Source organism: Lontra canadensis, unplaced genomic scaffold (genome assembly GCF_010015895.1).
Source record: "Lontra canadensis isolate GAN:19392208 unplaced genomic scaffold, GSC_riverotter_1.0 scaffold2, whole genome shotgun sequence".
NCBI classification, from domain to species: Eukaryota; Metazoa; Chordata; class Mammalia; order Carnivora; family Mustelidae; genus Lontra; species Lontra canadensis.
Genome location: NW_022630996.1, coordinates 39885983 through 39911638, shown reverse-complemented (window position 1 = coordinate 39911638; position 25656 = coordinate 39885983). Strand labels below are relative to the sequence as shown.

Here is a 25656-nt window from a genome sequence, read left to right as displayed (position 1 = left end):
GTGGAACAGTAAGTGGCTGCCCTGGAGAATGCACTTGAAACTCCACGGGACGGAATCCAAAAATTCCAAGGATCCTGTTTAAAGGTCTATAGGAAAATCTCAGAGCAGACTTCTGCATTATTTCTGGGGCCTGGTTCTATGCCATGGTACCTTCCCCCTCCCCTGTTCTCCTCCATCTTATACACACACTCACACACATGTACACACTCATACTCTGGCCCCATGCTTTGTTCATTTCCTTGGTCATGAGGCAGATCAATAGTATAAGGAGACAGATGGTGATTGTTTCAAGGAGAATCTTAGTGATAGTGTCAGGAGGCTGACAGAGGAGATAGCCAAGTTGTATGACACTTCATGACCACCCATTTTACATGCCTTTCCCCCCAGAAAATGAGCCACACAAAACAGAAAATTCAAACTTAAATATTGTTTCTGTATTTATTTTACAGATATGAGAGGAGAAAGGAAGTAAAGAAAAGTCTTGTAGATACTTTGATTTCCATCTCCTAGGCCCCTCTTGAAATTCTCTATAAACAGAAGGTAGGATGGGGGTTGGAGGGAAGTCTCCCCCTCCCACCTTTGTTGACTAAATAGATGTCCAGTCTATGTACTAAAAAGGTTTATGAGAATGTGCATTGGAATCTCTGGATTGGGGGTTCATTATTTGAAAGTAGAACTATTAAATTCACTACGTAATACAGAGCTAACTTTTAACTGCTTTTCAGCAGACAAATGGGGCATATGTCTCTTTCCCCACTGTATAGGCTGTATCCAGATATATGCAAAACTAATAAATGACTTAAGAAGAGAATATTAGGCCTGAAGCTTTATGTAATTCCCTCTGAGGACCTTCCCAGGGCTAGAATTGTTTGAGAGGTAAAAATAACAATCCAATAATCATTTTAGGAAGTCAAGGAAGAAAATTGAGAGAAGTTCCCCCAGCCACCGCTGGTAAAGGAGAATATGGTTATGCCCTTGGTAACACTCCCCAAAAGGTCTTAGGAGCTGCCCTTGCCTTCTAGGTTGGCAGATCCTACCAGGATAGCACCTGTCTCCAGCTGAGGAGCTTCAGATGCCTCTGGGTTCACAAACTCTGCCCCCGGGGCTCCTTGGTGGCACAGTGGCTAACAGTGTCACAGTGGCTCCTGACAAGAAGTAGCCCAGCCTGAGAACACATTGACTGAATGCCATGGAAAATACACAGCACGTGGATTAGTTCACATTTTCAGATGTCATTTCTGTTCCTTATTAATGTTCAAGATGGAGCTGAGCCCACATGCATCTCCAGGGTAGCAGAGGAGGACGTGGACTGCAGGTCAGGAGGCATGGGCTCTAATTCGCTCGCCTTCAACCTTGAACCTGTCACCTGCTCGCAATGGCCTTTGATCTCTCGGACCCTCAGCTTTTTAATCTGTGAAATTTATCTTCATAAATAAATGTTAATGGTTGGGTCCAGGTGGGCTCCAGAACTCTTCCAGTTATCAGAGCCTCTGGTTAAGAAAACTAAATTCTCAGTGTTGTGATTGTCACTACTATTCATGAGCCAAAGGGAGGTGATGAATTTCATTAAGGACCAAGAAGAAATGTTGCATAAAAGATATTTTGTTACTCACTTGGATTCTGATGCAAGCCTATTTTAATACCCATCCAACAGCGGTCTTGGAGTGTCCCCTTCAAAGTAATAAGACAGATAACTGGTAAGTGCCATTTAGTCATGGTTTGATTAACCCGGGGGTCAGGTTAAGGCAGGGTTTCTCAACCTTGGCATTAGTGACATTTGGGGCTAGATAGTTCCTGGTTGTGAAGGACTGTCCCATGCATAGGATGTTTAACAGCCTCCTAGGCTCTACCCACTTGACATCATAGCACCTCCCTCCTAAGTTGTGACAATCAAAAATGTCTCCAGATATGGCCAGATATTGCCAGGGACAAGGGCAAAATCACCCTTGGTTGAGAACCACTGGCTTCAACCATAACTAAAGTCCCAGCGTAGGCCAGGCGAAACTACATGTATCTGATACGCCGCAATTTAAGAAAGTCGATCAGCCCCGGAGCAGTAGCAATCTCTATTTAATTCACTCTAACCCTGAACTAAAAAACCTCACTAGAAATAGCCCATTTAATCCTTAATGTCATAGCACCTCACAGACGATGCAATCTCCTAGATTTCAAGCTTTTGGGGGGTGAAATGAACAGTATCGGCTTTGTCTTTATATTTCTTACTGTGTACGGACTAAACGCTGAGTACATTTGTGTTGAAAGCATGAGCGCTTCCCTCCAAACATCGGCCGAGTGTGGAATGAGGAGCTGCGCCGTGCTCAGCCAGCCATTCTGCATGATCCTTATTCTACAGGAGGAAATGAAGCAAGCGATTGCCAGTTGGAAGGGTAGAAGGAATCTTTGGGAGGGAGGCTGCCATTACCCTAGCTGAAGTGGAGCCAGGTTAAACTTCTTCTGGTTAAAAAAAAAAAAAATGTCATGGAACATTTAATGGCCAGCCTTAGTGCATCAGAGCCCCGGCTGTGTACATCACCCACGCTCCCCAAGAGCACAGAAGAGTGAGCGAGTCAATTACTTGAAGTCTTCCATATTCCTAAATTGGCATCTGTTTTGGCAGTCCAGGGTGTGGAAATCTCAGATGTGCATCTGACGTGTTAATCTCCCTAAAATGGTAGCCTCGCTGTTTTTCTAGTGTACTTAAAGAGTATGACTTTAAATTGCATTTGAAATGTCTCGCTCAGTTGTCCTGACAACCGTATTTTTTCAAAACAAACAGAATCCTCCTATGTCTGTTGCTGGAGACGTGAGTACTACACTGAGTTTGTCTGCGTGCATGCTTAATGTTTTATAGGTATTCTTTGAACCAGCCTTGAAACCCAGGACAATGTTAAATCTAAATCTGAGTTATGTCTGATTCATGATATTTGTAACCATGAAGTTCTGAAATGATCACAGTTTGCTTAACGTGCAATGTTTGCCTCTTACCTAGGTAGTTACCGTCATTTAGAAGGAAATCAAGTAGGCTGATGCTGCAACCCTATCATCTAGTCCCCTTACTACACTTCATTGGGGGGTGTCTCCATTTTAAAATAGGTCAATCTTACCAACAGATCCATTCACTCAATTGAAATGGCCAGTGCTTTGGAAAAACCACACCTTATTAGGACCAGGTGAAAGGTCGTGGTAACTCTTTGATAATGTACTTAAAATTAATTACCAACTGAATTACAAAGATCTGAATTCTGAGATAAAAACCAAGTCAAGGGCAGTAGAATGGAAGACAGTGCTTCTATCTCTGCATCTGAAACAAGGTCCAAAATTAGGATTCAAAGAAGCATCTGGTGGCTCAGTGGGTTAAAGGTTCTGCCTTTGGCTCGGGTCATGATCCCAAGGTCCTGGGATCAAGCCCCGCATCAGGCTCTTGCTCAGCAGGAAGCCTGCTTCCCCCTCTCTCTCTGCCTGCCTCTCTGCCTACTTGTGATCTCTGTCTGTCAAATAAATAAATAAAATCTTTTTAAAAAAAGATTAAAATAATAATAAATACTGGTGTAATCAGCATGAATCATGAATACATACTCCTAGGGTTCCTGGTTTTTGTCCTGTGATACACTATCTTTAAATGAAAAACTAAGACCAGTGAAAAATTTTTAATCTGGGATGAAAAAAGAGATTGAAAAAATGAAGACATGTTCCTTTTCCATCCGTTCTTCCTCTGTCTGTGTCTCCCCACTCTTCCATCCAAAAATACCAAGCGGAGAAATGTTGTATGCCCAGATTGAATTTCAGATTTTGAAAGAATGAACAAAAGCAATTAGATGTACCTACTTTTTTTTTTTTTTTAAAGAGGGAGTTAGAGAGAGAGGGGGAAGCAGGCTACCCGCTGAAGAGAGCCCGAAGTGGGGCTCAACCCCAGGACCCTGGGATCATGACCTGAGCTGAAGGCAGAGGCTTTAACCCACTGAGCCACCCAGGTGTCCCTAGATGTATTTACTTTTGTTGGATTCTGATTTAAAGCCTTGTTTTCTCCTTAGGAAAAATAGTTGGGGTCAGTCACAGAAGAGTATAATATTTATTTCTTTTTTTTTTTACGATGGATTTTAGTACATATTCCTCTTACTTCTAAAAAGAATTTTGAACTGCTAAATAATACAAATTAATGCAGTGCATTTTAAAAAAAAATAGCCCTCCTCTAAATAACATTACCCAACTCTAAGAAGTTTAGTGTTTGACTATTGACAGTTGTCCTCTTTGGCAAAGTATATGATATTGGGTGTCCCACCAAGGAAGCTTAAAAATGATATACTTCCTGTAGTGAATGGGTTTTGGAAGGAAATCAAAGGATACTTTGGAGCAGAAGAAAAGAAAGAAAGAGGAAAAACTAGCAGGCACTGAAATGGTACCAAGAAAAACAACCTACCTCCTACTTTAAAAAGATTCTCACTTGATGGTCTTGGTCCCATCAGTTAGTCAGACCAGAACTGGTGAGCTCACTTACGGTGGACACATTGGAGAAAATGTCTCAATTCATACCCAGAGCTGCAACATGTGCTCTGAAGGAGAAGTAGGCTATAAATGTAGACGGCCCTTCCCCTGGTCGGCTGGGCTTCACTCGTGTGAAGACGACAGCCCCAAACCTGCTCCTCAAACATGACACCGTTCTGAAAGTTGGGCTGGATGCTGGGTGGAATGTGTCCCAAAAATGGGAGAACAACTCTCCAGTGCTTCAAATGCCATCACTATTTCCACTTGGCTTAGCGGTTGACACATTTGGTTAACCATTTTGTTAGCCTCTGGTTAACCAAGCATGGTTTGAAAACCTCGCAGAAGTGGGAAAGTGTCTATATATGATGTTACCCATATAAAAACAACCCTATGAGATGCAATTTCTTCCTTACCTGCCACATCAAATCCAGACTGTCTTACTAGCACATGGTGAAAAGAAGAAACCACTTGATAATACCCTTTGGTGATGAATTTATCTGGAAACGAGAGTGGAATGGACACTTCTCTAAAAAAGGGAATTGAACTTGTTGGAGTTCATTGGAACTCCATGTTGGAGTTCATTGGAACTCCATGACATTGGACTCAATGTCATATTCACTTCTCTTTTACAATTATTCTGCCTTATCATTGTAAATTAATAAATAGAAATATTGGAGCCCTTGGGTAGAGCATGTTTCCCAGTTCCAGGTAAAGCTGACTTCCTTCCCCTCTTTCTATTCTTCTATACATCTTCTCCCCTTCTCTCTGTCCTTTTGCTTCTTTCCTTCCTTCTTGACTTCTCCACCATAGCCGTTTATTGTCTGTGAGCTTTCTTCTAACCAGACAAGCTGTCAGGTTGCACCACAAAGAGCATCAGGTTCAAATCCCTTCTCTATTTATACCCCAAAAGGCAAAAACACTAATTCAAAGGGATACATGCATCCCAGTGTGTTTATAGCAGCATTATTTACAATAGCCAAATTATGGAAGCAGCCCAAGTGTCCATTGATAGGTGAATGGATAAATAAGTTGTAGGGTGTGTGTGTGTGTGTGTGTGTGTGTGTGTGTGTGTGTAAAATATGTATATATTTATATATAAAATATATTTTTATATATTTTATATATAAAATATGTATATATGTATACATATATAAAATATATATATATTATATATATAATGGAATATTATTCAGCCATAAAAAGAATGAAATCTTGCCTTTTGCAACAACATAGATAGAACTAGAAAGTATAATGCTAAGTGAAATAAGTCAATCAGAGAAACACAAATAGCGTGTGATTTCACTCATATGTGGAATTTAAGAAATAAAACAAACGAGCAAGGGGGAAAAAGAGAGAGAAAAGCCTAGAAACAGACTATTTTTTTAAGATTTTATTTATTTATTTATTTGACAGAGAGAAAGAGAACATAAGCAGGGAGAGCAAGGGAGGGAGAAGCAGGCTCCCCGCTGAACAGAGAGCCTGATGCAGGGCTCGATCCCAGGACCCTGAGATCATGACCTGAGCAAAAGGCAGATGCGTAATTGACTGAGCAGCCCCAGTCCTCCAAGAAACAGGCTCTTGGGGTGCGTGGGTGGCTCAGTGGGTTTAAAGCCTCTGCCTTCAGCTCAGGTCATGATCCCAGGGCCCTGGGATTGAGCCCCGCATCGGGCTCTCTGTTCAGCAGGGAGCCTGTTTCCTCCTGTCTCTCTTTGCCTGCTTCTCTGCCTACTTGTGATCTCTGTCAAATTAAAAAAAAAAAAAAAAATCTTTAGGGGGGAAAAAAAAGAAACAAGCTCTTGATGGTTACCAGAGGGGAGATGGGTGGGGGGATGGGATGATAGGTGATGGGGATTAAGGAGGGCACTTGTCATGATGAGCACCGGGTGATGTATGGAATTGTTGAATCACTATATTGTACACTTGAAACTAATATAACACTCTGTTAACTATACTGGAATTAAAATTTTTAAAAAAGAGCTTCTAACATCTACAAGAAAATAAAATAATATAACATAATCTTAAAACAAAAATCCTTTTCTCTGCACTGCCTTCTCAGCAGGGGACTTAACATGTCTTCACTGGAATTTCCTGTATCTCCAGAACATGGGGAGTGATCTTTGCTACCTGCCGCAGAGGCTTACTATCTGCAAAGTGCTTTGCTCTCCCTGGAATGAAGGTTCTGACTTAGGGCAAGCTACTATAGTACTGTCAGCCCCTAGTGAGCAGTTGCTTAAGAGAAATTTGGAGCCAGAAACGAAATTGCTTGAGCAAAAAAGAAGACAGATCATGAAAATGGCATTTTAAACTTGTTAGAAGATAAATTATTAGGCCATTTTCAATTAATCCACCAGAAAGCTTTCTAATTGGCATTTTCAGAATGGTACTCAGTTGTGACAATGTGATTTTTTTTTTTAAGATTTTATTTATTTATTTGACAGAGAGGGACAGGGAGAGAGAACACAAGCAGGGGAAGCAGGAGAGGGAGAAGCAAGCTTCCCGCAGGAAGCCCAACATGGGGCTCAATCCTAGGACCCTGGGATCATGACCCGAGCTGAAGGCAGACATTCAACAGACTGAACCACCCAGGTGCCCCCAACAATGTGATTTAAAGAGGTGGTTCCACATTCCCCTTCCCAGCACCCTCATTAGTTGTGTTCAGGCAGTAAAATGATAGATTTAAATCTCTGGTTCATTGAGTTGTACACCAGGGAGACAATAGAAACAAAGAGATAAAAAAGCAGCTTCTCAAGGGCCTGGGATTCCACTCTCAAAAATGGGCCGAACAATTCATGTACTCTGTGGGTCAGGCCTCCTGAAACAAAAAAAGAAAAACTTCAGAGAAAACTCTAAAACTAGAGAACAGCATAGAATACTGGAAATGTTTCAATACATGGTTATTTTGTTGTTTGTTTGTTTTCTTTTTTTTCCAATATGTGGTTATTAATGGAATTTTTTTTAAGATTTTATTTATTTACTTGACAGAGATCACAAGTAGGCAGAGAGGCAGGCAGAGAGAGAGGTGGAAGCAGGCTCCCCGTTCAGCAGGGAGCCCGATGTGGGGCTCAATCCCAGGACCCTGAGATCATGACCCAAGCCGAAGGCAGAGGCCCCAACCCACTGAGCCACCCAGGCGCCCCTATTAATGGAATTTTAAAAATACATGTGAGAACAAACATCATTTGGATGCACATCAGTTCAGAAACAAGTTGTTACTTACTTTTTGTGCAGTGCTCTGCACCATCATCTTCAAAATTCACCATCATCAGGGCACCATCATCAGGGCAAAATTCACAAACTCTCCTTACGCTTAACTTTCTGTACACACACCAGTAGCCAGGTTCTCCAGGAATTGTAAATGGCTCCTCTTGGAAATTGCCTATAATGTAAACACATGGGGTGGGGTGGGGTGGGGAGGGTGTCGATGTTTTTTTGTGGCTTCCCCAAGCCCAGCTTTGTTCACCCTGGTGTGGTTTGCCTAAAACACCAAAGATTGTGCTGTGAGAGTTTTTGTTAGCAATGACGCGTCTTTATTTTGAGTTTGACAGGGATCTCCAGGTCCTCTCTGCTCAGCAGGACCAGGCAGCTCATAGGTGGCAGCAAGGATCCTTTTTTTTTTTTTTTAATCATATAATGTATTATTTTTCTCAGGGGTACAGGTCTGTGATTCATCAGTCTTACACAACACACAGCACTCACCACAACACATACCCTCCCCAATGCCCATCACCCAGCCATCCAACCCCTTCCCCTCCAGCAACCCTCAGGTTGTTTCCTGAGATTAAGGGCCTCTTATGGTTTGTCCCCCACTCTGGTTTCATCTTGTTTCATTCTTGATGTGCTCAGAGCCTGGGTGCTGTTTAGAGATGTGCGGTTGTATGGTCTAAGAGCTGCTGAGTTGACCACTGTATAACCCAGATCTTTAACAGTCAGACCTAGAACTCTCCTTGAACAGTGTAGTGGAACTACCACAAGTTGATTTGACTATGGACCACTAACATTTGCAAAGCCTAAAAAGGAAGTTAAGCAACACTTTAAGAATCAGAGTTTATTACAATCTCCCTCTCTACCCACACTGTCCACAATTCCTCTCCCTCCTCCCTTCTTCCCATTTCAGTGTTAACACACTTTAGAGAACTCAGGCAGGGGTCAGATCAGGAGGCAAAGAAGACCTGGAGAACCAGAAGATATCATTACCATTTTACCAAGGAGAAAGATAGCGCAGGACACATATAGAACATGCTAGATGGACTTGGATATAGATACCAAGGGATAGGACACCTTTTACTTCATACAATCTACTACCCATAATTAGAGAGAAACACCTGGAGACTTCTTATTATAATAAGTTTGTGGTCCCCTTGGCCAGACATCTTATGTCTCTAACAGAGACAGTAATGCACATCTTGCCATCTTCCCACAACTGGAATGAAACTAGAGGACAACAATGAGGAACAGCTCTCTTGGACAAGTCTCTTCAGGACGAGCAGAGGTGTGTCCGAGAAAGTCTTTTGAATCCCTAGGAGGCCTTCTAGTTAGACTTTCAGAAACAGAAGTTCAAGTATCTGAATTACTGAGAGATGTCCTTTGGCAGTAGAGCACGGGTGAGGGGGACAGTGCCCACTCAACACAGCTGTCCTCAGAAGGTCGTGGGTCAGGGTCCACCGGAGGGCCCCGGGGATGTGGTGCTGAGTGGCGCCTCTACCCAAGCAGCACATTCACAAGATCTGGACCTCCTTCCTCAGGCATTACAGTGACATCGTTCATCATGAGGCTCACGAGGAATTGCTGTACGTTAAAAAGGATACATTTATGGAGCTAAGTGTTGACCGCTGTCCATCTTGCTTAGGATGATAGGAAGTGTCACAGTGAGGAGAAATCCTTTCTATCACTCTTCATTGCACCACGTTTTGCCAAATAATTAGGTCACCCCACTCAGGAAGGGTCCTGGGATGCATATGTGGAGTGAAGCTTGCTTTCCATGGGAACTTGAACTCTGAGTTCTCTTGACTCCTGTGCAATTAAAATCCCAAACTTAATGTTCCCTTAGCATGGATTTTCCATAGCAAATTACAAATGCAAAGTTCTATGTTTCATATATATTTTTCTAACATATGTTACTGCCTATGTTTCTGATTAAAAGCTCGTCCAAAATAAAATAACAAAGGATTACTTTTTTCCAATAGAACTTTCTTCTTCCATAAAAGCTGGAAATAAGCCCTCACCTAAAATTACCCAGGCTTGCAGGTGCTGGGTTTTTGGGGGTGAGCAGTGTTTGCTAGCAAGACAAAGGGCATTATTCTCCCCACAACCACCACCAGAAGGTGTTCTTTCTATGGAGAAAATTATAGGCCAGTGCTTCAAAGACATTCCATGGTTAGGCACTACTCCTGGATACTTGCAGGCGGCAGGCAGGCAGGCAATCAACAAATATTTATTCTAAGCCCACTGTGTATTCAGCACCTTTAAAATTGCCAGGGAAACCAGCCAGGAGGCTGTAATATCTACTAGAGCCAAGTTTTACCCAAGGTCATCCCATAGTGCTTACGGAGCTCAGTGACCTGAAAGGAGCAAGGAACCCTAAAACTATAATAAGGCAATATCTCACCTAGGTATGGGGGTATGGGTCGAGTACGAAAATAAGACCCAAAAAAAGGCTCTTTAACTAGAGCTGATACTTGACAGGTGTCCCCACTTGCTTTCCTCTTAGCTCTCCGTTAACAGACCCCCAACCCCCATTCCTTGCATGAGTACACATGCACACACACACACACACACACTACCACCACCATCATCACTATCACCTCTACCCAGAAGCTAAACCCAACTGGATTGATCAATTCATTGTATTTTTTTTAATGAACACTTTTTCAAAATAGGTAAACACGCCACGATGTGTGGATATAAGAATGTTCATCGCAGTGTTATTACAGAGGGAAGAATGGTAACTGCATGTATGTCCACCAGTAGAGAATTGGAATATGGAGAAAATCCAATACCTATCAGACATGATGCTGAGATCTTTGGAAGAGAGGGCAGGGATGCAGGGACATGGGCTTGTATGGTGCACTTCGTGGCCCCTGCAGAGGGTGAACAGACAGGACTCTCACTCTCTTACATTATGTTCTGCAGTCTAGTTTCATTGATGCAACTGAAAGTCACATCAGCTATTTTGACGTGTGCATTACATAATGGTGCTTTATAAATTTGCACGGAATTCCTGCACCCTCTGTTATTCCACTAACTTGCCTTTGGACAGTACTGGGGTTTTGTGTGTTTGGTTTGGTTTGGTTTTTGTTAACCGAGCAGAAGATGTTACCCTGATAGCTGTTCAATTTCTCTCTTTAGACTCCTTGATGCCAGTCTGCCAAAATGTTTCTTTTTGTATTTAATACTCTCTAACAGCTTTGAACCATACATAGTTGGTGGCTATGGCTTCTGCATTTTCTCTTTAGTTTGAAGCCAGCTAGAAGATGACAGAGCTGTAGGGAAAAGAGGGTGCCAATGTCTTTGCAGAGGAGTCAAATTCCCTGAGACATAGACAAAAATCTGGCATTGACTGTAGCCATTCTAGGGCAAAATATCTTTTTGCCTTTTATTATTCACAATACAGCGTTTTACTTAAGGTGACATCAAAGTGGGTATTAGTAATTCTCAGACCAAGTCAAGAGTTTCTATTGGCACCTTGTTAAAAGATGAGATTCTTGCTCTGCTTTATTTTTAAAATAATTTAATTGACATCCTAGTCATATAAAATCATATAACCATGTAAATGTACACTTGTAAAGTGTACATTTCAGGAGCATTTAGTACATTCAAAATATTGTGAAATCACCACCTTTACCTAGTTCCAGGACAATCTCTTGGCCCCAAAAGAAAACCCTGTACCCATTATGCAGTCACTCCTCATTCTCCCCTCCTCCCAAGCCCTGGCAACCACTTATCTGTTTTCTCTCTGTGGATTTACCTATTCTAGGCATTTTGTTTAAATTGAATCATATGAGATACAACTTTTTGTGTCTGGTTTCTTTTATTAAACATAACGTTTTTAAGATTCATCCTTGCTGTAGCATGTATCAGTACTTCATTCCTTTTCATAGGTGATTAATATTCTATTATGCTTTACTATGAATTTTTAAAGTTGAGAGTAAAACATAGTTTAATGTTAAGGAAAAAAATATTTTTAAATATCTTATTTTGTTATTTTTCATCAGAAGCTGGTTGTACCACCTAGAAGACAACTCCACTCTGTTCCACTAATTATCCCGTATGTCCTTATGGTTTATGGTTTATACATTTTTTTTTTTTAAGATTTATTTGAGAGAGAGAGAGAGAGTTTGTGTGTGTGTGTGTGTGTGTACATGTGCATGTGAGAGAGCATGAGCAGGGAGGAGGGGCAGAAGGAGAGAGAGAAACAGACTCCCCGCTGAGCAAGGAGCCCCCCGCGGGGCTCGATGCCAGGACCCTGGGATCATGACCTGAGCTGAAGGCAGACGCTTAACCGACTGAGCCACCCAGGTGCCTGGTTTATATGTTTTCTTATCCCATGATGTATATGAATTTCCTGGAGGAGGACTTTGAAACTCAGGGTGACTCCCCAAGGTAGAGGAGCCATGCTTCGAAACCAAGACTTCTCACTCCCAGGCGTCTGTTCTTCTTTTGAAATCCTCTGAAACAATGAGTTTCTTTTGTTATTCTAGACATCCATGCAACTTACTTCTCCAGCAGATTCCTACCTCACAGAGACTTCAACTCAGATTCTTCCTCTGATGGGACTGGGAGCTCTGGATTCTGCCCTCATTTGTTGGGTAGATTAAGGCATGCAGAGCTAAAGTGGTTTACTTACCTAAAGGACTGAAAGCTGTCTTGTAGCAGAATTAACACTAGCGCCAGCTCTCAGAACATCAGTTTGTTCTGAAATTCACTAAAACGTACAGCCTCTTAAAATGCTCACCGTCCTGCTGATTTATAAAAGGCAGCCACTTAGTCAAAGAGATGCAGGGAAGTGGTATCCGAAATAAAATAATTCTATAAATGTGCCTTCATTAACTTCTTCATTTAATAAGAATCTTCAAAGGCTCGCTCTTGCAGGACTGTAATTGATATATGATTTGGATATTAATAGGAAAAAGGCTGGCAGGGAAATTGCTAAGATTTCTCTCTGGGGCTTGGTTGGCTTTTTAACCACCACAGTTTAACATATCACCTAGCACTTAGGTCTGCTTTTCCTCATTTTAGAAGTTATATCCACAAGTGGAAAATGGGAGAGTGAAATCAAACACCAAATCTTTTCTTTGCTTTCATTAAAACTGATGAAGTTCTATTTTTCTGAGGTCTCATTCTTATTTGTGAAATATCCTTCCATCATTTTCCAGTGTACTGTTGATTTATAATACATTTGTGTGTTGTTTTTTTTTAGTAATTACATTATCTCTAATATCTTTAGGGTTAATATTTTTTAGTGACAACATGACAAAAAGTATGAATATGTTTTCCTTCTCGACTTTATAACATCTTGCCCTTCCCAAATCATCTCTCCTTCCAACCTGGTAGCCTTATTTGAAACTTGTTCTCCAAACCAAACCTAAAGCAGATCAATACTTAAATTATGAAACCATCAGAGCTAAATAAACCACTGAGTTACATTATGAAAGTTTTGAAAAGAATGGTATTTTATTCTAAGCAATTAATCCAGGTATAATTTTAGTTAATTATCTCAACGATGATCCTGAAATAAATGTGGATTTTAAGATCCATGATGCTATCAGAGTTATAGGATCTTTTTCAATGGATATCTTGATGCCCAGGTGTGAATCTGAGCATTAAAACTATTTCTAGGGGCACCTGGGTGGGTCAGTCAGTTGAATGGCTGGCTCTTGATTTCAGCTCAGATGTGGATCACAGATCCTTATATCAGGCTCTGCACTTAGCTGGGAGTCTGCTTGGGGATTCTGTCTCCCACTGCCCCTCCCCCTGCTAGCACTCACTCTTTCTCTCTCTCTGAAATAAATAAATCTTAAAAAAAAAAGAAGAAGAAGAAGAAGAAGAAGAAGAAGTATTTCTGTCTTGGCAAAATAAAGCTCAAAGTTTATGTGCCTGGTGTGTGGCATTATATGACCGGTCTCTTTCTGCCCATCCCTATCTCTCCTCAAGTTTGGGAAGCACTGGGGATCCCACCTGGCCATGTAATAGTCATAAAATTCAGTAGATAAATATCAGGTTTTGTTTTTTGATTCTGTTGTTGTTTTTGTTTTAGTTTGTTACTAATTCAGAGACTTAAAATCAGAAATCCTTGACACCTAGAACAAGTCACTGACACTGCAAAGTACCCCTCTGGTGAAGGCACACGGGCTCATTCCAGTGACCATGTGGACCATTCAGAAGCCTGTGTTGACCGTCCTACCTGATTAGTTATGTTTGGGGAAGAGAAAGAAAAAAAATTACATTTCGAGCAATACCTTGGGGAGGCCGCTGATGGCAATTATCCTGTGTTCGAAAGGAAATACGAATATGGATTTTGCCCTTTTTATACAGATAGGCACTTACTTGTGGTCAACTCCGCAACACTACATTTTGATGTTATCACATTTTTTTCTGGAACAAAACCCAACAGCCGTTTTTAATGAAAACCTTTCTCCAAAGAATGTTCCAACCTTCCCCACCCCCACACAGCTGAATTTCAAATAATGTTTAATTCGGCTTGGCTTTCAGAGTCTGTAAAACATAAGCAATCGGCTGCGCTGAAGATGGAGGAGAAATGTTTTTACAGTTCCACAAATGTTTCTAATTGGCAAGAGCGAGTTGTTAATGGGAGATAAATTGCCTGTGGTGGGTGTGGGTGGGTGTGTCACGTGCGTGTGTGCTCACGCAGGCCCACATGCAGGCAACCAGTGGCGGTAATGACGTGCTCGTGTACCTGGGCTTCTCCAGGTGTGCAACACTGCCAGCCACCCGGAGCCAGAGATTTGTGGGGGCAGGGGGGCATGGTCGAGCCCCTGTGGCAGGGCAGAACCAGGGTTGGGGACGGGGACAAGGTCCATAGCCGGTTTCTGAACAGGACTCAATCCTGGGCAGCCGGCCCACCACTCTCCCATCAGGAACAGTGAACAAGGATCTTGTAAAATACACAGACCGAAGGAAAATGACCCTTATTGACTGAAACCAGCTGTGTCAGGCTTCTCGCTGTCTCTCCTGATTTGCTCTCTCAAATAAATGGATGTGGTAGAGGATGAGAGAAAGTAAACAGAATCATTTTTTCTCTCTTGCAGCCACACCTCAGTAAGAGCCTGGTTTTTATAGCTGAAAAATATATGTTTATTTGCTCATTAATTTTCCTCTCTCTCCCTTTCCATTTCTTGGCATTAGGTAGAATGTTATTTAAAACAAGACACAGTTCAGCTTCAAAAAGAAAAACCATTCTGCAAAATACAGCTTGGACTCATTTAATGGTCATTCATCATCCCTGAAAGAGTGGGGTACAAATCTCTTTATTTGGTATACTGTGGTGATTTACCCTGCAATGATTCATGTTGGCACGAGGATACAGGGAAGCAAGTAGGTTCTTTAGGACTTTCAGAAGTGCCCCGATAACCATTTAGTGGCACTGCTTTCCTTCAAAGACAACATAGGCTGGTGCTCGGATGGTGGGCTCAACCCCAAGGCCTGAGGTTCTCTAAGGGGTGCTTGAAAATCTTCATTTCCTCGCCAAAGTGTGTGTGTTTTCTCCCCAGTGCTGAGAAAGCTTTGGTTTTATTGTCTTCCATTTCCTTCTGGGAGTGGCAAATAACAACATGCCTAACGCAGTGCCTGGCACATGGTAGAAGCTCCCTCAATATTTGTTGAGGGAATAAAGAGTTAAATGGAATGTTATAAGCCATATTAGTATTATCGTCTTGGCGTGAAATATGCAACAATGGACTTGAGGCCATCAGGTCATTTCCCTTATCAGGATAAGCTAATTATTTGAGATGAAGATCCGGTGCAGAGCATTTATTGGTCAGGCTCCATTTGCTCCTAATTTAAGGTGAGAAAGTTGTTTGTAGGATTGAAGGGATAACATAGTGACCCACGACTAAACAGCTTTTCAATTTTCCATACCACTTTTTCAGAAAAGGGTATCAAGAGAAAGTTAAGCCACATTCCTTTTGTTTCTTTACGTTTAATTTTTTCCTTTACCATTTTTGGGAGGGCAGGCCAAGTGTGGAGCAGGAAGCTCTCTTGACAGTACTTCTACTGCCTGTCTGCCTGCGTGACTTCTGTAGTCTTTTCTGCCGACTTTGGTTGACTGACGGAGTCATCCTCCCAGACAAATAGCACCTGCAGTGATCCAGGATGAAAATGCCGCATCCTCATGAGCCTCAGAAGTTTCTTTTATTCATTCATTCATTCATCTATTCTTCGTTCATCTTTACTTTCATTACCAAACTATGAATTTAGTGCCTACTACATACTAGGCTCTGTGCTAAAGCTGCCACTTTAACAGCTGCGCAAAATCCAAGGTGGGTCCTGCTCTCATGAAGCTTACAGTCTGGAATGGTTGATGGATATGAATTGAATAATCATATTAATTAATTAAAAATCATATTAAAATCATAACTACAGACTGAACTTAGAAGAGGAATATGAGCCTACTGGGACTATGCAATAATAGGCATTGATTTTGACCAGGAGACCAGGGAGAATTTTACTAAGAAGGAACCAAGAGCTAAGAGCTATAAAATATCTGAAGGGGGGGCCTGGGTGGCACAGTCCATTGAGCATCCGACTCTTTGTTTTGTCTCAGGTTGTGATCTCATGGGTCGGGGTTGGGAGCCCCGGCCTGAGGCTCTGGGCAGGGCGGGGCCGGGGCAGTCTGCTTAAAGATTCTCTCCCTCTGCCCCTCCCCCCACTCACCTGTACTCTCTCGCTTTCTCCCTAAAATAAACAATTCTTCTAAAACATAAAAATAAAATGAAGAAAGGGAAAGAACATTTCAGGCAAGAAGACTATCAGATGCAAAGTCCTGTGGGACTGCGTGGGAAGAGCAAGGGCTGATGGGAAGGCAGGGCCACACCCCTCAGTGTCTGTGCATACGCCATATTATCTCCTGAACATTAGAAAGACAAAAGGGTCATAAACCCAAAGGTGAGGAGGAAGTGGGGACAGAAAGAAGGGACAGAAAGAAGAGTTGGGGGAGGGTGAGTGGGAGGGGGGAAATACAAGTATCCATTCTTCACAAATATAACAGAGGAGGTGATCCCCATAAGCCCAGGATCCTTTGCTGCACTGGAGCTTCCTGGAAATTCTTATATTCACGCTTCTGTCTGCCAAGTTTCAGAAAGAGTGTATCTGGATCTTCATTGTGTGTTTGAGTAACCATGCACTGGACCACGCAGTAATGGCATCTTGTCTTTTCATTTTATCATAGACCTATCTCTTCTTTCTGCCTTTCTTTGGATGATGAGGAGGTGGCATAAAATAGTTCATAACTGTTTTTGGCAAGTGTGCATGGTGTGCCTTCTGGCACCTTCTTTCTTGGTTTAGAGAATAGGCTGTGGAGGTAGCATGCCTCTACAGATCTCTCTAGTGTTGTGTGAGCTTGGGCAGGTGGCTTAGTCTCTCTTTTAGCCTTGCAGGATTGTTCTAAGGATTAGGGGAGACTGAGGAGTGGCGTGTGGCAAGTGCTTGAGTAATGCCAGCCATGGTTATTCGCTGGTTTTACTCATATAGAAAGGTGTCGAAGATCTATTGTTAAGGAGAACAAAGGCAAATTACTTGGAATTGGTGTTTAGCAGGAAAAGAGTAGGCAGGTGCCTTTAGTCTTTCACCCCATATTCTTATAATAGTTGATTTTTTTTTTTACTACATAGCTATATGTTTTCATAATAATGAAACTGCAAAAAATAGTTGAGAAAATTTATCAACACTACCCAATTTCAAAAAAAACAAAAAAAACAACAACAGTGATTTCATTATAATCTTGTCCATAATTTTCTTCACCCTTAAGTTTGGAGATCTCATTTGGAAACTTTTCTTGGGCTCAAGAAGCACATATCTAAAGTCCAACAATTCATTTTATTTTATTTACTTCTTTTGCTTATGTTATATTCAAAGAAGAAGCTAAGTTCCATGCTATTACTGTCCCCCTGTGATGAAATTATTCTCCTCGTTCCTCCACCTCTGCATATGCATGTAGGAAAATGCCATTCAGCCCCCAAATATAAACAGTGCGTTTGGTTCATTGGTTGCTGGCTTTACTTTCAACCATTGCTTACATTTTTGTAACAAGCATTTTTGTAAAAATAATGAAATCATTTCAAAAACTGGAGTTGAGGAGTGGGAGTTCACTTTTCTGTGTAGCAATAAACACAATACCCAGCGTCTAATCTTTCCCAGGGATTCAGGAAGCTTAACTTCTTCAGGATTGCTACGATGCAGGTCAGGAGCTGATACTCATGAAAGAGGAAGCAAGTAGGCTTACTGGTCACTGAATCTGGATGTAGGGAACGTTTTCAATGATTAGCTAATATTAGGATAAAGTCTGTCACATACTACCCTCCCTTTTATTTTTCTTTTATAAGTGGAGGTTCTTGGGGCGCCTGGGTGGCTCAGTTGGTTATGCATCTGCTTTTGACTTGGATCATGATCCCAGGGTCCTGGGATCCAGTCCTGCTTTGGGCTCCCTCCTCAGTGGGGAGCCTGCTTCTCCCTCTATTCCCCACTTGTGCTTTTTCTCTCACTATCTCTGCCTCTCTCTGTCTCTCAAGTAAATAAATGAAGTCTTAAAAAACACACACATGGAGGTTCTTTGTGTTTAACTAAAGATTTTTTTGAATTCAGTTGGTATTCATCAATAGCTTACTCTACCCAGTTGAGAATCATTAATATTATACAGGCTGGAGCATGGTTGCTTTGACCCTCATTTAGATACAACTCTTCCTTTCTGCAGTGATCGTACACCACTGTCGTTAATTAGATAAGAATACAAATCTGGAGAGAACTTTGAGTCCCCTAGCAAATATTTCATGGAGCCAGCGTGAGCTTGCCAACCAGACTAACATCACTGTAGAAGATATGTTTCCAAGGAATAACTGTATTATACAGTACTTAGCACATTGTGCCCCTCAGGATATGATGATAATTGCCTGTGTACAAGAAAAGGCAATTTTGAAGAAACTGTGACTAAGCTGATTACCAACTGATTCTTTAAATTGGGGCCAACAAACTATGGCCCATGGGCCAAATCTGGCCCGCTGCCTAATTTTGCAAAGCGTCTGAGCTAAAAATGGTTTTTACATTTTTAAGTGATGAAAAATCAAAAGTAGAATAGCATTTCATGTCATGTGGAAATTATATGGGATTCAAACTTCCTGTCCCTGAATAAAGTTGTGTTAGAATACAGCATGCTCATTCATTTACACACTGTCTACAGCTGCTTTTGCCCCAAAAGAGCAGAATTCAGTAATTGTGACAGAGAGCATAAGGCGTGCCATGGTAAAAATATTTACTATCTGACTTTTTCTAGAAAAGGTTTGCTGATCCCAACTTTAGATTCAGGTAGAAGTCATTTGTGTGCACGTCTGTGTGCTTGTTAATGGATAATGCTGTCGGGTTAGAAATATGCCCAATGATATGGCCATCAAAGAAGCTCTAGAATGCAATCCTCCAAATCTTTCCATGTCCCTCATTTCCTTCCCAAAGTAAGAAGTTACTGCATGAGAAAAATTAGGTTATCAGGTAAGACTTTGAGAGGTCTCATGATAACAAATGGAGAAGACCTACCTACTGCCTCCAAAAGTTATAGATCATGAATCTAATTTAAAGCCCAAAATAACATCAGTACTATCCCTGTATTCTGAAATTTGAAGTTATTTCCTCTTTGTACTCAAGAAGTCTTTTGAGAGGAAGAAGTCTTTCATTCTTGTGACCTTACAAAATACAGTGCTGTATCAGATGAGCCGTTTGTTCAGTGGCGTTATCACATTAAATGGTTTTATTTGGTTTATGCTTATATTCAGCTGCTGATAGGATATGATGATAATCGATAGTAGGAAATTAGTATGAAATACCCTTTAGTAGACTGTCTAAATCTTGACAGGGTGTCCTGCTTATCTGCTGTGACAGCTGAATTAACCTTTCCAGCGGACATTGACCCCCCTACCTACTAAAATATAGATGAAAATATAAAATATATTTATATTTTATAATATATAATATATGTTATTATATATTATAAATATACATATATTATTAAAATATAATATAAAAGTCATACCACCAACCAGTAAACAAGTGTGAGCATTATTGTTACTAGCAGGAGCACCATAACATGGAATTGAAAACAGGCACCCTTTTGATTCAAGGTCAATCTTCTGTACACGACTGACCTCAGTTGTCCCCTCTTGTTCTGTTCTGTTTCAGAGGTTGAAGGCCGCGTTGACTCACCACCCTGCTGCCATGTCCAATGGGAATATGAACACCATGGGACACATGATGGAAATGATGGGCTCCCGGCAGGACCAGACGCCACACCATCACATGCACTCACACCCGCATCAGCACCAGACACTGCCAGCCCACCACCCGTACCCACACCAGCACCAGCACCCAGCCCACCACCCTCACCCTCAACCCCATCACCAGCAGAACCACCCACATCATCACTCCCACTCCCACCTTCACGCGCACCCTGCACATCACCAGACCTCGCCACACCCGCCCCTGCACTCCGGCAACCAAGCACAGGTAGAGCCTTTTATGATCTCTTTCCCTCTTGTTGTTATCAGTGCGAGCTCTGATGCGGGGCCCTTTGGCAGCAAGCTGGTTTGACTAGCTTGGGTGTTCTGTCTGACACTTGCAGGAGCGCTGTTCTTTCTTAGGAGGTAGTGATGACCTGGAAGGCCCTCCCAGATCCTAGTTTCTAGAAATAATATGGTAAATACCAGTTCTAGTCCCTGGGGGCAAATGTAAGCTTCAAGTTCTCCAAAATCGGTTTTTTGGTTTTGTTTTTGTTTTTGCAGTGAGTTACAAAGGTAACTCTAAAAAAAGTAATACTGATGGAAGGATTAGGAAAAACTGAAGCATCTGAAGAAAGATGTGAATAAAGAATGAGGAAAATAAGTTAATCCTAGCCATGTTTTTAACTGCAGTGCTTTTTAATGTAAAAACTCAATTTGACGCCTCTAAAATGGAAGTTAAATACAATGGACAGTCTTCTGGATAAAACCAAATGCTAAAAAGCCAAAGAACAACAGTTCTAGGCAGACAAAGAAGCTGGGTGATGGATGATAGGGCATAAGGTGCTGGGTAAATGAGGAAGAGAGGTGACTCATGCCACCTAGTGTGAAATGCGTTGGAGGGAGCCGACAGAGAGCCAAACTCTGTAGAAGATAGATGATTGGTTCTAGCAAATCCCAGGGCTGGAGAGTCACCAGAAGTGGCTAGAAAGAAAGCCAGCATTTAGACGCAACTGAAAGAGGGTTGGGGGACCAGGCAGACGTTATGTCACCCAGCCCAAGAAGAGAGGCGGGTCCGTGTATCCGAGTAAGTTTTAGTAAGTGGAGGAAGGGCATGTCTAGGACTGGCCCTAGATACTTTGGATCTTCAAGCAGGATGACCTTTGTCAGTCCCCTCCACCCATTCCACACTGCCAGGTTCCAACCAGTTGGGTCAGAGTGGTGTTGGGAGCTTGGAATCGCCAAATAACACTTATTCACCATCTCTTCCATCGTCTGCCTCCAGACCTCACCCAAGGTAGTTTGGGACCTTTAGAACCCTCTCCTTTATTACACACCAAACTTGGACGGCCACCCACAAAATGGGTCATTCACAAGTACTCTCTGATCTGTTCAATAGATAAGCTTGTTCATTAGGTCAGCTGACTTTTGCAAAGGTAGTTAGAGGAGTTCTATATAGCGAGGAAGAGTGCAGGCTTTGGAGTGAGAAATCTGTAAATTCTTTTCCCACCTTACTTGCTATGTGACTATGGTCAGTCAGCTAACTCCCTGAGCTTCCATGGTCCATTTGCAAAATGGGGTAATGGCAGACAAAACTCATAGACTTTTAGGAGTATTAAGAGAATGTTTGTAAAGCCCCTGACACAGGAATCAATATATGTTAGGCAAGATTAATTTCCAAACTGAAGTAATATGATAGATGTTTAGCAAGTGGTTCATCAATAAAATGCCACCCGAAGCACCTTTTTAGTCAAATGTCATAGTAGGACATGGAGACCTTTAGAAGGGACAGAGAAAACTAGAAGTGCAAAGATAGGCAGATAAATTCACATGTGTACTTTTTTTTTTTTAAGGAAAAGGATAACATCAAGCTTTGGTTGCCTTGTCAGCTAGTTACTTCACGGACAAGTTTAACCGTTAGTTGAATATAAAAGCCATTCATTAGCTAATTACCAATTAGCCAATTGCCCTCCATTTCAAGTCAGTAAGCGGCCAATTGTATATGTAATTAGTTAATTGCTATTATAATTAGCTGCACAAACAGTTGCTTTTTAATCCCATACTAAAGAGAAAGAATACAGGTTACTCTTGTTAAAATTTGAACAAGATCATTCAGACAGTACTCAAAATGCCACTCTTAAATTGTATGAACTTGGCTGATTAGAGATCTTGTCATATTGCTTAAGCGTACGATGATTAAAGCATTAGGAACAGAAGTTTATTAAGGCCCTCCCGACTGTGAGATTCTAATAGGACTTGGAATAAATTTGTCTTTATGAAATAACAAATTGTTATTTTTTAATCAAAACTTCAGAGCCTCTATGCCAACAGAATTCTATTTTAAAAATAAGTAACGATAATTACCAAGGGCATAAATTCTGGTCTTAGGGTTGCATTTGCACTTCCTCCTGGCTGCTTAGGATTCTCTTGCATGTACAGATGTGCTTTCTGAGTCCTGGTGCCACTCCTCAGTCACTAGAAATTCCTCTTATCCAAACTCCACTTTGAAACCTGAACCTGGACTGAGCCTATAACCATCACATAACTTACCCTGTTGGGAAAAGGCACAGGACAAGTGTCAGAGATAGAGGTTGGTTAAAGTTGGAGTGGGAGAATACAGTATCAAATGTGAGGACTTGGCAGTGGAGAGCCACACCCAGTTTTGCCTACTTAAGAATCTTGTCCAGTGCCGACAATTAGACATCACGAATTCTCGAAATGTATAGGCAAAAATAGCCAAGTTTGCAGGTTCCTTTCTAATGCTTTGCTTTGAGGTCATTAGCTCAGCACCTAGCACCTGAAATGACAAGTGCTATCCCTTTGCCAGTAACAAGGATTACATCTTCACCAGCCACTCTGGTGAGTAAGACCTTCAACGGTTAATTCATTGTGTTATTTCTCTGTGATAGGGAGGAAAGGAATCACCAATAAGCAATTTTAGAAAATGTCTCTGGTTTAAATAAAATGACCAAGATGCAGTCCAACTTCAGTCCTGAGCCTGATTCTTCTACAGTGAGTCATATTTGCTTTGATAGAGTTTAAGATTAAAATATATCACTTTCAGTCAGCTGGTGTCAACTAGTAGCCATGATTAGTACAATTACAATCATTCTGATTGATTTCAATCACAGAATTAGAATGTGGTAGGAAAGGTTGCTGCGCTTTCTTTTAAACACTTTTTTGTTGTTGTTGGCTATTTCTGTAGGTTAAATGTCTCTTATAAAACAACTTTATAGATATTACAGCCATAAGTCTGAGTGACTGAGAAATGAGAAGGAAAAAAAAAAGCCACCCTTTATTGAGAGCGAAGAAAGGGGAAAGGCGTGTGGTGCATTAGGGAAGGCATTAGGTGCCTAGACACGTAAAGAATCGGTCGTGGAAATTTCGCTCAGTGCTATGTGTCGGCCTTATGAAGGGACATAAAGCTGTATGGGCAGGAGTCTCCAAAACTTTAGATACTGCTGAGCCCTTTGTAGTTCTTAGAAGGAATCTAGGAGTATAGTAAAAAGTTTTAATACAGTGCTTTGCCACTGCTAGGGTTTCCTTACGATATAAGTGTGTGGTGACTCCCAGCCATCTCTCCCTGCAGCACAGACAAGGTGTATTACAGAACTCAGGGCTGCTCTGGGCATCCCTCACATAGGCCCCGCTTCTAGCCACCTGGAAAAGCCTGTCTCCGGCAGAGTTCCAAGGAGCAGAGGGACCCACCTGGAATTCGCAGGTCCAACTAGGCCCTTTGTGCTAAGAGCTCTGAAATGGAAAAAATAGGATTTCAGCTGCTTTCCGGGCTTCAGAGGGTTCTTTTGGTGGGAGTCACAGTGACGATGATGTCCCAGAGGTGTGTTCTAGGAACACGGTTTTAACACCAGGAGAATGGAAACCCACAGCCTGCCCAGAAGGAGTTTTCTGCAGATGACAGAAGATGCAGCAGCATTAGGACAATAATCCTGATCTCTCTCTTTTCACCTGCAGCCCTGCGTTGGCACATTAAACCTTTATAAAACGGACCTTAAATAAAACATGTTTAACATCTGAAGGAGAAGAAAAAAACCAAAAAAAAAAAACAAAACAAAAAAAAACCAAGTTTCCTCTGCCATGATTCAGCCAAATGCCTGTCAGGGAAAAATCTATTTGACTCTGTTTCAAAAGTCGTTTCTACGTCTTGCCAAAATATCACAGAAGATAGTTCGGCAATGCTTTTTCTTTTCATGAGCGTGATTTCACTGTTGACTTCGCTCTTAGAAAACAAGTTTGATCTGCTTACTAAAGCAACCGACCCTCTGTGCTTTGTGTTCCAACACCAGCTTGGGTTTCCTCTCTCACCCAGCATGTTCCTTCTCTGCCCCCACCCCCCGCCCCCGTGCCCAGCAGGTCTCACCAGCGACGCAACAGATGCAGCCAACCCAGACAATACAGCCGCCCCAGCCCACAGGGGGCCGCCGGCGAAGGGTGGTGGACGAGGATCCTGACGAGAGGCGGAGGAAATTTCTGGAACGGAACCGGGCAGCTGCCACCCGCTGCAGACAGAAGAGGAAGGTCTGGGTGATGTCACTGGAAAAGAAAGCAGAAGAACTCACCCAGACAAACATGCAGCTTCAGGTGCAGGCCACTGTCTCTTTTCTCGGGACTCAAAGGCCCTGTGTACGGTTGGCATTTCCTGCCTCCTGGCGGGCACTTGTTGACCTAAGCAGTACTACCTCACATTCGCCCACAGAGCAACTGCACTTACTCCCCAAGGTTTATTCACTCTAAGACCCTGTACAAAACAAAATAAGTGTTCAGTTTTAACCCAGCCTGTCTACAAAGCTCTGAGGAGGGAGAGCCTGCTCAGCTGAGTTATAGGGCTGAGAGCACTGGCTTTGGTTGGACGGAGGTTCACACTCTTGTTCAGCAATAAGTTGTGTTTAACCTCCCTGGCCCTCAGTCTCCTCATCTATAAAATGGGAATTGTAGAGTCGTTGGGAGTCATAAGTGAACTCATGTCTACAGAGCAGTTTTCCCGGTACCTAGCACATAATAAACCTTCAGCCCAACTGTAGATCTTTATATTCACCAGGGAGAGGGTGGCTTTGATTCCCACTAGATTACCTCTGTTTCAGTTTCATTGAAGAAAGGAACATTTATAGTTGTTGTTTTGCTCTATAAGAAAAGACATGTTCCCATCTCATTTTCAAACTCAACAAGATTTGAATGTTGTGGGATTTTTCCCTTTCGTGGGTGGCTCAGTGGGGGACATTTTTCCAACAAGGCCCCTTTAGGGAGCATTTGCGAGAAGGAGAGAAAAGTCTCGTACCAGGGCCTCTGTGGCAGACGTCATGCCATACAAATGATACGCCCCAGGAGTCTGTTCTCACACAAAAAGAAATGCCCCCTCCACCAGCAGAAAGAGAGCAACTAAATAGATTATGTGGCAAGCATGCGGGGAGGGCAGTAAAAGTTAGAGATTATAGCCTGGTGCTTCTAGGAGCAGAGACAAAGTCTGAAGAGAGGAGGGAAGGGGGGAAAGATTGCCCCAAATAGGGAGGATCTGTACCTTAGTAGTTTGTAGGTCACCTTTCCCTTCCCCCACCTGGTTCTCTGTGCGTCCTTAGAACGGAACACTAGGGGTACCAAACGCCCAAAGTTTTTGCATATTCCATGCATTCAAAGGAAATGGCCTTGGGGCGGCCAATGTATAAACTGAAAATATATAAAGGAAGTTTGGGTTATGCATGGGCTGCATATGGATGTTCACATTTTCCCC

At 42.1% G+C, this 25656-nt stretch overlaps 1 protein-coding gene across 3 annotated transcripts in view; it reads left to right on the top strand.

The window, feature by feature from the left end:
• The window catches only part of CREB5 (cAMP responsive element binding protein 5), a 398292-nt gene that overhangs the window by 363296 nt on the left and 9340 nt on the right, over positions 1 to 25656 (top strand). For 2 of the 3 annotated variants that reach the window (XM_032872500.1, XM_032872511.1), the window contains 2 exons: positions 19879 to 20202; positions 24282 to 24512. In XM_032872500.1, coding sequence (XP_032728391.1) covers positions 19879 to 20202; positions 24282 to 24512 — 555 coding nt within the window. The remainder of the gene's footprint in view (positions 1 to 19878; positions 20203 to 24281; positions 24513 to 25656) is intronic. The other variant, XM_032872489.1, reaches the window with a different exon arrangement.